Source organism: Gekko japonicus, unplaced genomic scaffold (genome assembly GCF_001447785.1).
Source record: "Gekko japonicus isolate JY-2015 unplaced genomic scaffold, Gekko_japonicus_V1.1 scaffold433, whole genome shotgun sequence".
Lineage (NCBI taxonomy): Eukaryota > Metazoa > Chordata > Lepidosauria > Squamata > Gekkonidae > Gekko > Gekko japonicus.
In genome coordinates this window covers 657,559-670,820 of record NW_015160222.1, presented here as the reverse complement: position 1 = coordinate 670,820, position 13,262 = coordinate 657,559, and the positions used below count along the sequence as shown (strand labels likewise).

At 41.4% G+C, this 13,262-nt stretch overlaps 1 protein-coding gene across 1 annotated transcript in view; it reads left to right on the top strand.

Moving 5' to 3' along the window:
• The first annotated feature begins 2,100 nt into the window (after nt 1-2,100).
• PER2 (period circadian clock 2) overlaps nt 2,101-13,262 on the top strand; it is a 30,296-nt gene continuing 19,134 nt past the window's right edge. The window contains exons 1-7 of the mRNA XM_015411265.1: nt 2,101-2,336; nt 3,914-4,068; nt 5,554-5,675; nt 8,572-8,773; nt 11,142-11,193; nt 11,854-11,996; nt 12,501-12,579. Coding sequence (XP_015266751.1) covers nt 2,101-2,336; nt 3,914-4,068; nt 5,554-5,675; nt 8,572-8,773; nt 11,142-11,193; nt 11,854-11,996; nt 12,501-12,579 — 989 coding nt within the window. The remainder of the gene's footprint in view (nt 2,337-3,913; nt 4,069-5,553; nt 5,676-8,571; nt 8,774-11,141; nt 11,194-11,853; nt 11,997-12,500; nt 12,580-13,262) is intronic.

The window sequence follows — 13,262 nt, the reverse complement described above, 5'->3', positions numbered from 1 at the left end:
TCTTAAATTTAAAAAGTAAGAGCTGATCATACCTTCCACACACACCCTAGAGGTGCCAGGCCTGGGACCTCTTAAGTCCATTGACTGCCCACTTCTTCAGTTTTTACACCAGATAAGAGTACCAAGCTGTGTGACAGGGACTGTGTTCTGACTGGAGTTTGGGTCTTTTACATTTACTGAAAGAAGATTCCTTTAGAAGTGTATGGGGGAAATGTGTGGATAATCAATTAGAGTTTCTTGGTTTTTCTCTTTGGTTATGGTTAGGGATATGGGCTACTCTGAAGTTGTAAAGATGATTAAGAAAAGTAGAAGAAGAGATTGGAGTTATACCCCACCCTTCACTACCCAAAGGAGTCTCAGAGCGGTTTACATTCTCCTTCCCCTTCCCACAATAGACACTCTGTGAGGTAGGTGGGGCTGAGAGAGCTCTCTCGAGAACTGTCCTTGAGATAACAGCTCTGAAAGAACTTATGACTGACCCAAGGTCACAACAGCAGCTGCATGTGGAGGAGTGGGGAATCAAACCCGGTTCTCACAGATTAGAATTTAACCACTACACCAAACTGGCTTTCTACACACCAAACTCTCACTACACCAAACTGAAAAGGGTTATTGAGTTGCATAGGCTTGTGCAAAGCATGCATGCTCTGCTTTTACGGTAGGGATTCCCCCCCTTTGACCATTCTCCCATATCTAAGCTTCCTTACATCTGTTGGCCAAAGTCATGCTTTTATGTTAGACAGACTGTCTGTCCTGCCAATTGCAGAGCTCAGGGGATGCTTCACCAAAACTCTGTATTCTGATCATGACTGCTGCTGTACATCTGGAGTAATAGAGACCATAGATCACCTCATCTTATTCTTTGATCAATGGCTGCCACTCAGAGACCTCTGGATTACACCTATCCTGAGTATATATCAGCTTCCTGTCAAATCCCACATGATCTCTTTTTGCTGGCAGACTCCAATCAGGAAATAACATGTTCTGTTGCCAAATCGTAGCACTTGTGGTTTCTCTATGCCATTACAGAGATGTTCACCATGTTGTATTTTATTGTTTGGTGTTTTGTGTTTTGTATTTGTTTTGACTGCTCATGATCTTTGTTCACAGGAGCTTAATAATAAAGGGATGAGGTTCGCAGGCCATCGCCTAGCCCCACCCCACAGCTTCAGGGCCAGAGAGATGTCATGTGATGCATCAAGATTTTCCTGCTGAGAATGTGACATGATACGAGCACATCAAGTGACACTCTGAACTTCCTCTATAATTCTATGGTCATGGAACCTACAGGGCTAAATCACCTCCCTCTTATACAAGTGTAGTTGTGCTGATAAAAGAGAGAAGAGGGACAATTTTTCCAACACAGCCCACTGCAGTTTGGTGTTATGGCTAATAAGTTTTAAATAAAATCAATATCAGATTCAGTGTAGCTGGCCAGATTTCTCTCTGACTGTTACTACCTTCTCATAATCAGTTGTGATGCTGCCTGAAAGGTGGGGTTTGGCTTTGTTATCAGGAAATTTTTATAGGACTTTTTTTTTTAGTGTTCCCCAAATTTTCCAGGTTTTTTTAACCAGATTTTTTTTTAAGTTCCTTGAAGGAAAATTATGTTTTTCTAATTTTTCTATTTTTCCCCAGGGTTTCATGTCTCTAGCAGCATCTCTCACTCGTGACTTCAGATTGCATTAAAATAATGAAATAGTGGCCTTGCTCCTGCAACCAACCTGCTGAAGGCTATCAAACTAACTCATGGTACTTTGTTTCAACATGATTATTGCCTTTAAAATCATGTTTAGTTCAAAGTGTTGTGACTGCTTTTTAAAGAAGCTTCTCTTCTCAAAGAACAAGAGCCTACATTAAAAAATAACTGTTTTGTTCAACATACACCCTTCGTTCTAGGTTTGTGAATTATCATTTGCATTTTTTTGGGCTTGAAATAATGCAAAATATATCTTGAAATATACTGAAGCTCTACTCCCAATTATGCTAAATACAGGAACTCTGTTGTATCACTGAGCAGCCGAAGTCTGGGGTGCAGACTGAAATCTATGGAAGCAAAGCATTGTTCGGCAGTTCTCAGCTTTTAAGCTGTTGGCCAGAATGAGTAGCTATTTGGAAATGGCAGACAATAAAATGCCTGCAGAAAATATGGATATTCAAACGAAGAATGAGCAAGATCTGGATGCTCTTCAGGAAGATATTGAGATGAGTGGTGGAGCAAATGGAAACGATACCAATGAAAACAAAGCCATTGGACACAAGTCACGTAGTAATGAAGTTGATGAAAATGAGAAAGAAACAGCTATGATTGTGGAATCCTTAGACAGCTGTAAAAGGTACTACATAATTCTGAAGCTAAACTGTAGCTCTGATCCTTGAACTGTGCATATTAGGATATTCTGCATCATTTACCAGTATAGCTACAGAATTTGTTCTGCTTTGCTGCTTGTCATTTGAATGACCAAATACAATATGTTAGTCTATGGAGATAAGGCAGAGTATAAATATTATAAATACACTTAAGTATATATCATGTTATCAGTATAGTTGGTTAAGAACATAAGAGAAGTCAGTGTTAGATCAGGCCAATGGCCCATCCAGTCCAACACTCTGTCACACAGTGGCCAAAAATACTAGGTGCCATCAGGAGGTCCAGCGGTGGGGCCAGGACCTCTTTTAAATTAGCACAAAGATTAGTCATTCTCAGTTCTTCATCACCAAGTTTATTTCATTTCTCTACCCAGAGAACATGTGGTAAGCTAGGCCAGTTGCTAGAAGGCATTACTATCACAATTAAAACCCTGAAACATAGCATTAAAACAAAGAACACATTTATGTGACTGCGGTTGAGACGAAAACTTCAGTCCTATTGCATAGCAAGACTAAATTAGAAATATTTATAACCTTGTTTCATTTTCTCCAAAAACCTTTATTTATCTCTGTGGACCAATATTTTTGTTCTTAATTGCTGTAAATGCTCAGACTGAAGACTAGTGTTATATAGCATAGTGGATCATTGAATTTTACCTCGTATCAAAACACTAGTTCTAAAAATGTCATATTTATAAATGCACTTACATGGAGACAACTGTGCTATGCTGAAGCTTTTCTTTTAAAGGCCTGGGTTGAGACAGTTCAGTTGAAGAATTTTTCTGTTTTGGGCTTGGTGCACATATATTACTGTCGATATCATGATGGGCTTAGCGACTGGGCTGAGGAGTTGCATGCTTCTTCCAGGAAGCTGGTCTTAACCAGGTTTGATGAACCCCTTTGCTTAGCAATAACTGTAGCTTAGCTTAGGCTTCAGCCACATTTGCATCATACCTTTACTGGCAGTCAGAATTGGTATCACTGCAAACTGACCATAGCCTTATTTTAAAATTGCAAAATGTTCATTGGTCCCTGGTCTGATCCAGCAGGGCTGTTATGTTTCTGAGATGCTTTCACCAGTTTTATTGGTGCTCTTTGCTTTGTTATGATTCTGACATCCAATGAAATTACATAGGTCAATTCAACTTTAGTCGGCTTGGTCCAACAGTACTAATTATGGTGTTTCATATGTATGTGCTGGACTTGCTGCAATCCTGAACAGTTACTCCAGTCTAAGCATAATGTCAGTGGGATTAGACTAAAGTAAGTCTTCATAGGTTTGCACTGTTGGGTACCTAATGATGGCACATTCAGAACATTATCCATGTAGTAACAGTTATCATGTAAATGAAGAACTGATAAACCATATTTCCAAATAGTCTGTGTAATACAAAAATGAAAATCTTGATTGTCTTGAGCAGCATCCTTAAAATTATCCTTGTGTTAAAGTTATCCTTCAGCTGTTAGTTTAGTATGCATTAAAAACTTGGGCTTGGCACAGTACAGAATTATAAAACAATTGTTTTTGTTTTATCTTATCTAGCACTGAATTATCTTCTAAATCCAAAACCCAGAAGGAACTGATAAAAACATTGCAAGAACTGAAAGGCCATCTTCCTCCAGATAAAAGGATCAAAGGCAAATCTTGTGTCCTGGCAACTCTAAAGTATGCACTTAGAAGTATTAAGCAAGTTAAAGGTAAACACATATTAAATTTCCATTAATACTGGCGAAAATTAAACTGCACTGTTGAACAACAGAAGGAAGATTTTTAATAGAGTTTTGTTACTATCTGGATGCATCTCCTAGCAATTCTTAAAATCTTGCACTGAAATGCATTTGCTTATTTTTTTCATTATTCAGTGCGCACATACATTTTTAACAGTTTAAAGGCATTGCAGAATGACACCAAATTAACTGGCCTTTTTGTGTGTGTGTAAATAATGCCACCTAGTCACACCTAGGTAAGCTAGCAAGGCAAATATCAAAAACCTTGGAGGTGCCTCTCCTTCTGCATAAGAACATAAGAAGAGCCATGCTGGATCAGCCCAGTAGTCCATCTAGTCCAGCATTCTATCTCACACAGTGGCCAACCAGTTCATCTGGATGGCCAACAACAGGTTGTGGTAACTAAAGCTAAACATAGGAAGGGGATAGTTTGTCCTCAGCACATTTTAAAAGACTGGACATTCTGATGTTTGTATTCATGTGTTTGGTGGGGACTCACCAAAAGAAGCCCTGGATGGGTAGCCGTGTTTGTCTGTAGCAGTAGAAAAGAGCAAGAGTCCAGTAGCACCTTAAAGACTAACAAAACCTAGTCTTTAAGGGGCTACTGGACTCTTGCCCTTTTCTACTTCACAAGAAGCCCTGTTTAAAGATTTTAAAAAATTAAATTAAAAAGATTAAAATAAATGTTGGTAGGGCAATGTTTTAGAGCAGCTACTGCTTTGTTAGAATGATACTGATGGGTATAACATTCAAGCATGTCAATCTGCCATGAGTGTAGGCGGTCACATTCAGTGCTCCCTCTAAGCTGTGGAATCTTGTGAGCAAATATTCTACTTTGTGATCTACTGGTACTAAAGTTGTGAGCGAGTACTTTGGCTACTGCATAAATTAGTTTGCTCTGCAGCCATCCTTCCTGAGCTAAGACAAAAATCTGTGAGCTGGAGGCTAAAAAACTGAGCTAGCTCACACTAACTCAGCTTAGAAAGAACACTGGTCACATTATGATTGTAGGGCAGAGTTCTACCATAATGCCTTTGTTCCTTTGGGATTCTCAAAACAAGCCTTTTTTCGAGGCAGTCTTCAAATATGGCAGCATGTTAACGCTTATGTCATCATCACTTGTCAGTTCGTTGTATTCACTGCATGTGTACTCCTTCTCCAGTGGGAGGTACTTATGAATATCCCATAAAGTAGGGTTATATGGGAGTCAGTCATCATTAAACACTAGAATCACTTTCAAGTTTCCTGTGTCTGCTTGCTAAGGATATCAGACCTTTGGAGTACAGAAAATAAAACCAGCTTGTTAAGTGGAGGAAAACAATTGTGTAGGTTAGACAGTATAATGAAGTTTGAGTTCTTTTTCTGCGGTAACCTGAACTCCATTTCTTTACTGGACATCAATATAAACGGTACCAATTTAAAGATATATATTGTGTGTGTACTTTCCTCACATAGCCAATGAAGAATATTACCAGATGATGATGATGAACGATACCTATCCTTGTAATCTTGATATATTATCCTATACAGTGGAAGAGGTTGATAACATTACTACAGAATACATCATGAAGAATGCAGTGAGTAGCCTCACATCTTTTTAAGGCTGAATCGAGAGTTTCAGCATTTGGGGAGGGGGTTAAATTCCTGAACCTTTTTGTTTGTGTTGTTTATATGTGCGTGTGTGCACCTGGAAGTCATGGCGCACTTTGGTGACTGACCCCTACTGGGGGCCTGGAGGACATTTAGAGAGGTGGCTGAATAAAGCCTGCTCCCGACTGCTGGTATTCCAAGGAGGTCTCCCATCCCAAGTACTTGCCAGAGTCGACCCCGCTTAGTTTCTGAGATCTGACAAGATCGGGCTTGCCTGGGCTATCCAGGTCAGGCCATTATTCCTAAACCTGTTCATGGGAATATCAGTGCTAAAGTAGAAAACCATTTATATAAAGGGAACCAGATTCAAGGGTAACCACAGACAGCATAGTTAATCAGGAATATTTTATGTGGGGTGTACTGATTGCTAGCCCTGACCTGGATGGCCCAGGCTAGCCTGATCTCATCAGATCTCTGATGCTGGATCAGGCCAAAGGCCCATCCAGTCCAACACTCTGTATCACACAGTGGCCAGAAATACCAGTGCCATCAGGAGGTCCACCAGTGGGGCCAGGACATTAGAAGCCCTCCCACTGTTGACCCCCCCCAAGCACCAAGATGACAGAGCATCACTTGCCCCAGAGTCCCTATCTATACCTTGTGGCTAATAGCCACTGATGGACCTCTGCTCCATATGCTTATCTAATTCCCTTTTGAAGCCGTCCATGCTTGTAGCCGCCACCACTTCCTGAAGCTAAGCAGGGTCAGCCCTAGTTAGTATTTGGATGGGAAACCAGCAAGGTAGTCTCAGGTTGCTACACAGTTGCAGGCAATGGCAAACTACCTTTGAACACCAGTGTGTTAAATTGTTTTATAGAATATTTTTGCTTTTATTTATATTCTGTATTTATGTTGTTAACTGCCCCGAACCCTGATTGCCGGGGAAGGGATGGGATAAAAATCAAATGAAATCTGTCAGTAGATAAAACACCTCTTGCCTTGAAAATCCTGTGGAGTTGCCATAAATTGGCTGTGTAAAAGGTAAAGGTTCCCTTGCTTGAAAGCCAGTCGAATCCGACTCTAGGGTTGCGGTGCTCATCTCCGTTTCAAAGCCGAAGAGCCAGCGCTGTCCGAAGACATTTCCATGGTCATGTGGCTGGCATGACTAAACACCAAGGCGCACGGAACGCTGTTACCTTCCCACCGAAGTGGTCCCTATTTATCTACTTGCAATTTCTTGCTTTCGAACTGCTAGGTTGGCAGGAGCTGGAACTAGAGACGGGAGCTCACTCAATCATGCGGCACCCGGGTCTCGAACTGCTGAACTACTGACCTTCCACAGCCTGCAGTTCAGCGTCTTAACCACTTGAGCCACCGCAGCTCCTTAAATTGGCTGTGACTTCATGGCAAAAAAGACCCCCTTTGTAAGATAGAATGGGTCCACCTACCAGAACCTTAATAGGAAAATATAGTGGTACCACTTTATGGATTCTCAAGAGACCTTTTTTGTTTGCAGGCTTGTGCAGGCAGTGTTCAAGCCGTATAATTTCTGACTCCTTCCAGAGAAAGTTCCTTAGCCCTAGACAAAATGGATTAAACCACACTCCTAATCCCATAACTGTGGTTAAGAGGTCAAGAAGAGGGAATGTCTGTGTCCTTTTACCAGCTCCTAATATGTCCAGCACCAGTTGCCATGCATTTTCGGTCAACTTGAACCATAGTTGTGATTGGCTTCAAATCCTGGTTAAAGCAAACACTGTTTAGTGTTAGAACAAACTTTGAGTTCAGTGGTGCCTTTAAGACCAACAAAGTTTTATTCACGGTGTAAGCTTTTGTGTGCATGCACACTTCTTCAGATATAGTATCAGTATCTGAAGAACTGTGCATGCACATGAAAGCTCATACCTTGAATAAAACTTTGTTGGTCTTAAAGGTGCTGCTGGACTCAAACTTTGTTCTGCTGCTTCAGACCAACACGGCTACCCCACCTGAAATTATTTAGTGTCTGGTGGACCTCCTGATGGCACCTGGTATTTCTGGCCACTGTGTGACACAGAGTGTTGGACTGGATGGGCCTTTGGCCTGATCCAACATTGGCATCTCTTATGTTCATATGTTAAACATGGATATCAGTTTTTGTTCTGTTTTACTACATTGAGCAATGCATTATTTATTTATTTGCTTATTTATTAAATTTCTACCCCGCCCTCCCGCCGAGGTGGCTTAGGGCGGCTTACAAACAGTTTAAAACAACATACAATTTAAAACCAGGAAATACAAGATATAAAATACAGTTGTCTCCCTCCACTCCAAGTGTGTCACCTGTAAGATAGGACCTGAAGTTTCCTCTGAATAGTTGGGAAACCTGAATTGCAGGATAAAGTACAAGGTCGATCTACAAGATGATGCAGAACGTGATGGTGGAAAGTGCCGTCAAGTCATAGCTTGCATATGTCGAGCCTGTAGGGTTTTCAAGGCAAGAGATGTTCAAAGGCTGTTTGCCATTGCCTGCCTCTTTGTCATGACCCTAGTATTTCTTGGGCTGACCCTGCTTAGTTTCTGAGATCTCACAAGATCAGGCTAGCCTGGGCTATCCAGGTCAGGGCACACAGAATGTACTTATATTTTTTTTCTGTACTTTCTTTCTGGCCCCCCAGTCCTAAACATGGGCGTCCTTACTGGGATTTATAACTCTGAATATGTTTGTTTGCTTTTGCTACAATATGTTGGTGGTTGCCATTGTGGTAACAAAAAAAAATCAAGTTGATCTTGTTTCTTTAGTCCTGTTTGTTTATAGCACAGAAGAAATGTTTATTTGCCAGTCAGATTGTCCCAGACTAATTTTTTTAAATTAAGCATTGGGATCTTGTTTGTGTGTACTAGGATATGTTTGCTGTTGCTGTTTCTTTGGCTACTGGAAAAATACTCTATATATCAGATCAGGCTGCCTCCATTCTTCACTATAAGAAAGACTTCTTTAAAAATGCCAAATTTGTGGAATTTCTGGCACCTCAGGATGTCAGTGTGTTCTACAGTTCTACTACACCCTACAGATTGCCATCCTGGAGTATTTGCAATGGAGTTGGTAAGTCTGAACTACTTAATTGCTGCAGTAACATACAGGCAGGACAGTAACTGCTGCCACCAACAAATCTGAAAGAATATAGCCTGCTAAATACTTTTATACATCTAGTACTCTGTATGGCCATTTAAAGACTCTACCTAGTTGCCATGTCTCCCACTTAGATTGTCCCCACCCTAGCCTAGTACAAGCTGTCATACTCACAGGATGGCAAGCTCAACCCCTGCCCCTCTCCTTTACCACTCTTTGAAAAGCAGGACTAAATAGGCATGGTGTGTTTAGCGACCAAGGTTTGAGTATTGAGCAGAAGCAAGGATAAAAAGAAACGATGGAAACATGAAGCCCTCTAAACCCTAAATTCTGTACTTATCCTAAACAATGCTGAATTGGGATAGGCTGGTAATTCTTGAAGTTGCAGCATTTAAAAGTTCATCATTAGCTTAGTTCTCAGAGTCGAGATTTTTCCCTTTGTCTCTCGACACATTCTCAAGATGGAGTCCTTAGGTAATGACTTAGCCCTTCACGGCTTGTGCCTGTCCAAGGAAAATGAACAGGGAGAAGAGAGCTTTTGTCTCATGTCCTGAGAATTCATAGTCTCCCTTTGGGAGTCCGTCCCCTCTGGGGTCATTCACCATTTTCCTTACCCAAGAGGAAGAAAACACTATCTAGCCTCTTGGCTGTCCCAGTTTCTGTCACTTTAAGTGAGACATTCTAGCAAGGTAATAGATGGTAAATCCTTTAATATATTGTCCAGAGCCATTTACAAAACTAAACGTTGGAGTGCTTTAGTCTTGTTCTTCTCTTTGCCAGCTACAAGTTTACAGCCTGGTCCCAGCTCACAGACAGAGTGCAGTCCCAGTGTTTGAATTGTTAGGATTAATTCTAGGTTGGAGGGCTTCCCCACACAGTCATGTGTCTGTTCACCCAGAAATAAGTACTACTGTCCTTACAACGTTTAGGATGGTGGCTTTAGTGTATGTAGGGGTTGGATGCTGTAGTTTGGACTAGCTGAAGTTTCAAGACAGTTTCAGTCCCACATAAAGCGTGTAATGATTACCTAACCTGGATGTTTTGACCTAGAACCTAAGATAATAAAATAAGGTCCAGGCATCCCTTAAGGTGGAAAGCAATCCAAAGGCGGGGTGCCATCATTGAAGAAACACAATATCTGGCTGTCACCTACCTTGCTTCTGTAGTTGGAGGCTGTAGTTGGAGCACGGTGCAGGTTGGACAGTACAAGAGGAGGCAGTCCTCAAGGAATCATGGCCTCAAGCCATTTAGTGCCTTAAAGAATGTGCGCTTTGAATTGTACCCAGAAACAGATAGGCAGCAGTGCAGGGGTGATGCGATCCCTGTATTAAACCCTTTATAAAGAGATTTGAAAGCTTCTTTTAAACCATATGCATTATTTATTTCCGACTGGATGTAGATCCGTATTGATCAATATTAAATAACGATTGTGGAGAAGTAATGCAGGGACCTTTTGACAGCAGCGAAGAGATCAGGTTTGCATACCCACTCCTGCCCCAACTTCTCATGCCTCTTAGGTAAATATCTCTTACCCTTCTGCACCGTGCCTAAATATTGCAACATTTATGTTGGGTTGGAACCACAAACACAACATGCTTGTAGTGGCAGATCTTAACTCTTTTCTCCAGCAACCCACTAAGATCTCTGAAACAACAATGACTTGGGCCCTGCATCTCTGCTCCATGAGCATTTCTCTCCAGGCATTGCAGAAGCAGTCCCCCACTGTGGAGTTTGCTTTCTGTCACACTGGGCACTTCTGCTTGCACAATTCCGATGTTTTTTAGTGAGCCCAAAGTAACTAGCACAAGAGAGGCTCTGTATTTTTTTTTTTAATTCATTCGATTTACACGCCGCCCTCCCCACAAGCAGGCTTCCTCAGCAGCATCCGGAGACCAGTGTGCCATGCAAAGGTGTGGGATCTAAGCTACACCTGAGTATCAGAGGAGGATCGTGAAGAAAATGCCAGAGGCCCAAGGGGCTTCAGTAAGGAGAGCAGATTGTGCATAATCTTCCTTCTGCGGGCAAAAGAGATATGGCAGAGAAAGGAGAAGTAATTGCACCTGATTTCTGCTCCTCATGCGGCCCCTTCCGTGTTCCAAAGTGTTTTGTTCACAAGGTCCTGTGATCACCAGTGCTGGCTTATGGGGAGCCACTAGGAAGAAGAGAAGGCAGGGTGTTCCATGTCCACAAATGCCTTCTGCTGCCACTAACATCTTCCACTTCCTGTTTTTTTAGGTTTTGGGCAATGTTTTTCAAGTTGGCTAATTAGCTTCCAAACAAAGTAAAAGTTTCAAATTGCATTGCAAAATACTTTTATAAAGTCCTTTTAATTTTCTTCCAGAGTCTGCCACCCAAGAGTGCATGGAAGAGAAATCTTTCTTCTGCCGAATCAGGTAAGGCAAATTTTAATTGCCAGTTGGAGGGGCTGGAGACACTTTGCTTGAATATTTATGTTCATTGGTTGGCAAGTTGATGAGCTCAGGAATCTTATCCGGAGCTTGAATCTAACTTTATGATTTAATAACTGACTTGTAGCAAGTACTGCTGACCAACTTCACATGTAATAATTGCTAGTTTCCAATGAGGCCCGAGTGCATGTTCCTAGGAAATGAGAAGGTCTGTTTATACAAAGACAGACCACTGGGCCATCTAGCTCAGTACTGGCTACTGTAACTGGCAGTGGCTCTCCAGGGTCTTTCCCAGCACCTGCTGTCTGATCTCCTTTAACAGGAGATGCCAGGAATGGAAACAAGGAATGTCTGCATAGAAAGCATGTACTCCTACCACTAAGCTATGGCCCCTTCTTTTGTATGGGAGCCCCTTGGTCTCATAGAATACCACTCTGCAGAGTCTCCTAACCTTGACCAATGACTTTCCAGGAACCATTGGACTTGGCCATAAGAAGGGGAACTGAAAATTTCCCATAGTGCACAGAAAACTCCTTGCAGCTCTTTAACTTTTTGTGTATCATTCCATAGTCTTCGGAAAAACTTTTTATACTTAGAGCTTGTGCAGAATTCAGGAACTAAGCTGTCTTGCCTTTTAATTTCTAGTGCAGGGAAAGAATATGAAAATGAGATATGCTACCACCCATTTCGTATGACTCCATATCTTATCAAAGTGCAAAATGCAAAGGATACAGAAGATCAGCTTTGCTGTGTGTTGCTTGCAGAAAAGGTGCATTCTGGCTATGAAGGTACTAACACAGCAGTTATTCTGAGTTAAAGAAAAGGGTTGGTATTTTACCAATACATATTTATTGAGAAAGTTACTTATGCTATAATACTTTGGTATCCAGATGAGAGATTTCATGGGAAAACTGATCTGTCCAAAGAGAATTCTTCTAATGAAAAATCCAGCTCAGTGCTAACTATGCTTATTTGAAGTGAGATTTATTAGTTGCATGTTTAGTAACGTTGATTTCAATGGGATTTTAATGATGAATTCTGTTAATAGTAAGTTTAATTCTTATTTGCCAGTTACCTACTCCCTATTAACTATTTCAAATTATAGATGACATGTAAAATTATTACAAACCTAAAGTGGCAGTTGCATAGCTGATGTCTGCTATCATAAGGTGAATGGGTGGAAGGGAGCAAAGTGTTCACTGTGGTAAAATAATATCTGTCTGGTTCATAACTGCATCAGCTTCTAAATATGTACTCTATTTCTCCTAAACTGTGTCTGCTTTCTCTTTCAGCACCTAGAATCCCTCCTAATAAAAGAATATTTACAACCACTCATACGCCAAGTTGCTTATTCCAGGATGTAGATGAAAGGTGAAACGACATAAACTACTGTATTGAATTACTTTAAGTTACTCATGACAAAAAAACAGTAGTAGTGACTAAACTATTAAAACAGACACAAAAGACTAACAGGCAGGCAATAAGGCTGTTTTTCTAAAGAGTTCTAACACCTTTGGACTTGCACAAGTTTGTGCCATGTTGTCACGGCTCAGGTGGGGTGTCACCTGACGCTGCCACCACTTTGGTTCCAGGCTCCTCTGAGAAGGCCCAGAGCACCCTCCCAGGCCTTTAGACCTCCCTTTTGGCCAAATAATAGGTGTGAGGACCAGGCAGAGAAAACAAGGAAAATAGTTTATTTTTTAGGAGGTCAAACAAACAAGGTGCAGAATAATAACAGTAAGTGGGTGAAAAGAAAAGAAATCAAATGCCCTAACGCATCTAAATATATACTGTCCCTAGCTCACTATCAAGTGGCCTTATACTACTCACCCTTCCCTCAGGATGAGGGTTTCTTCCCCACAGCAGCCTCAGTCCCTTCTGGCTCTGTTCCCTGGGAAGAATAACAGCTTCCCCTCTTGTACCAGTTCCTATATTCCCCAGCCCTCTTCTTCCCTATTGGTCAAAATCGGCGCCAAAACTTCCCAATACCTTCTGGGGTTTGTAGGCCCAGCCTCCCTTACTGCTAGCCAGGCTCCCTGGGCCCAGTAGGCCTC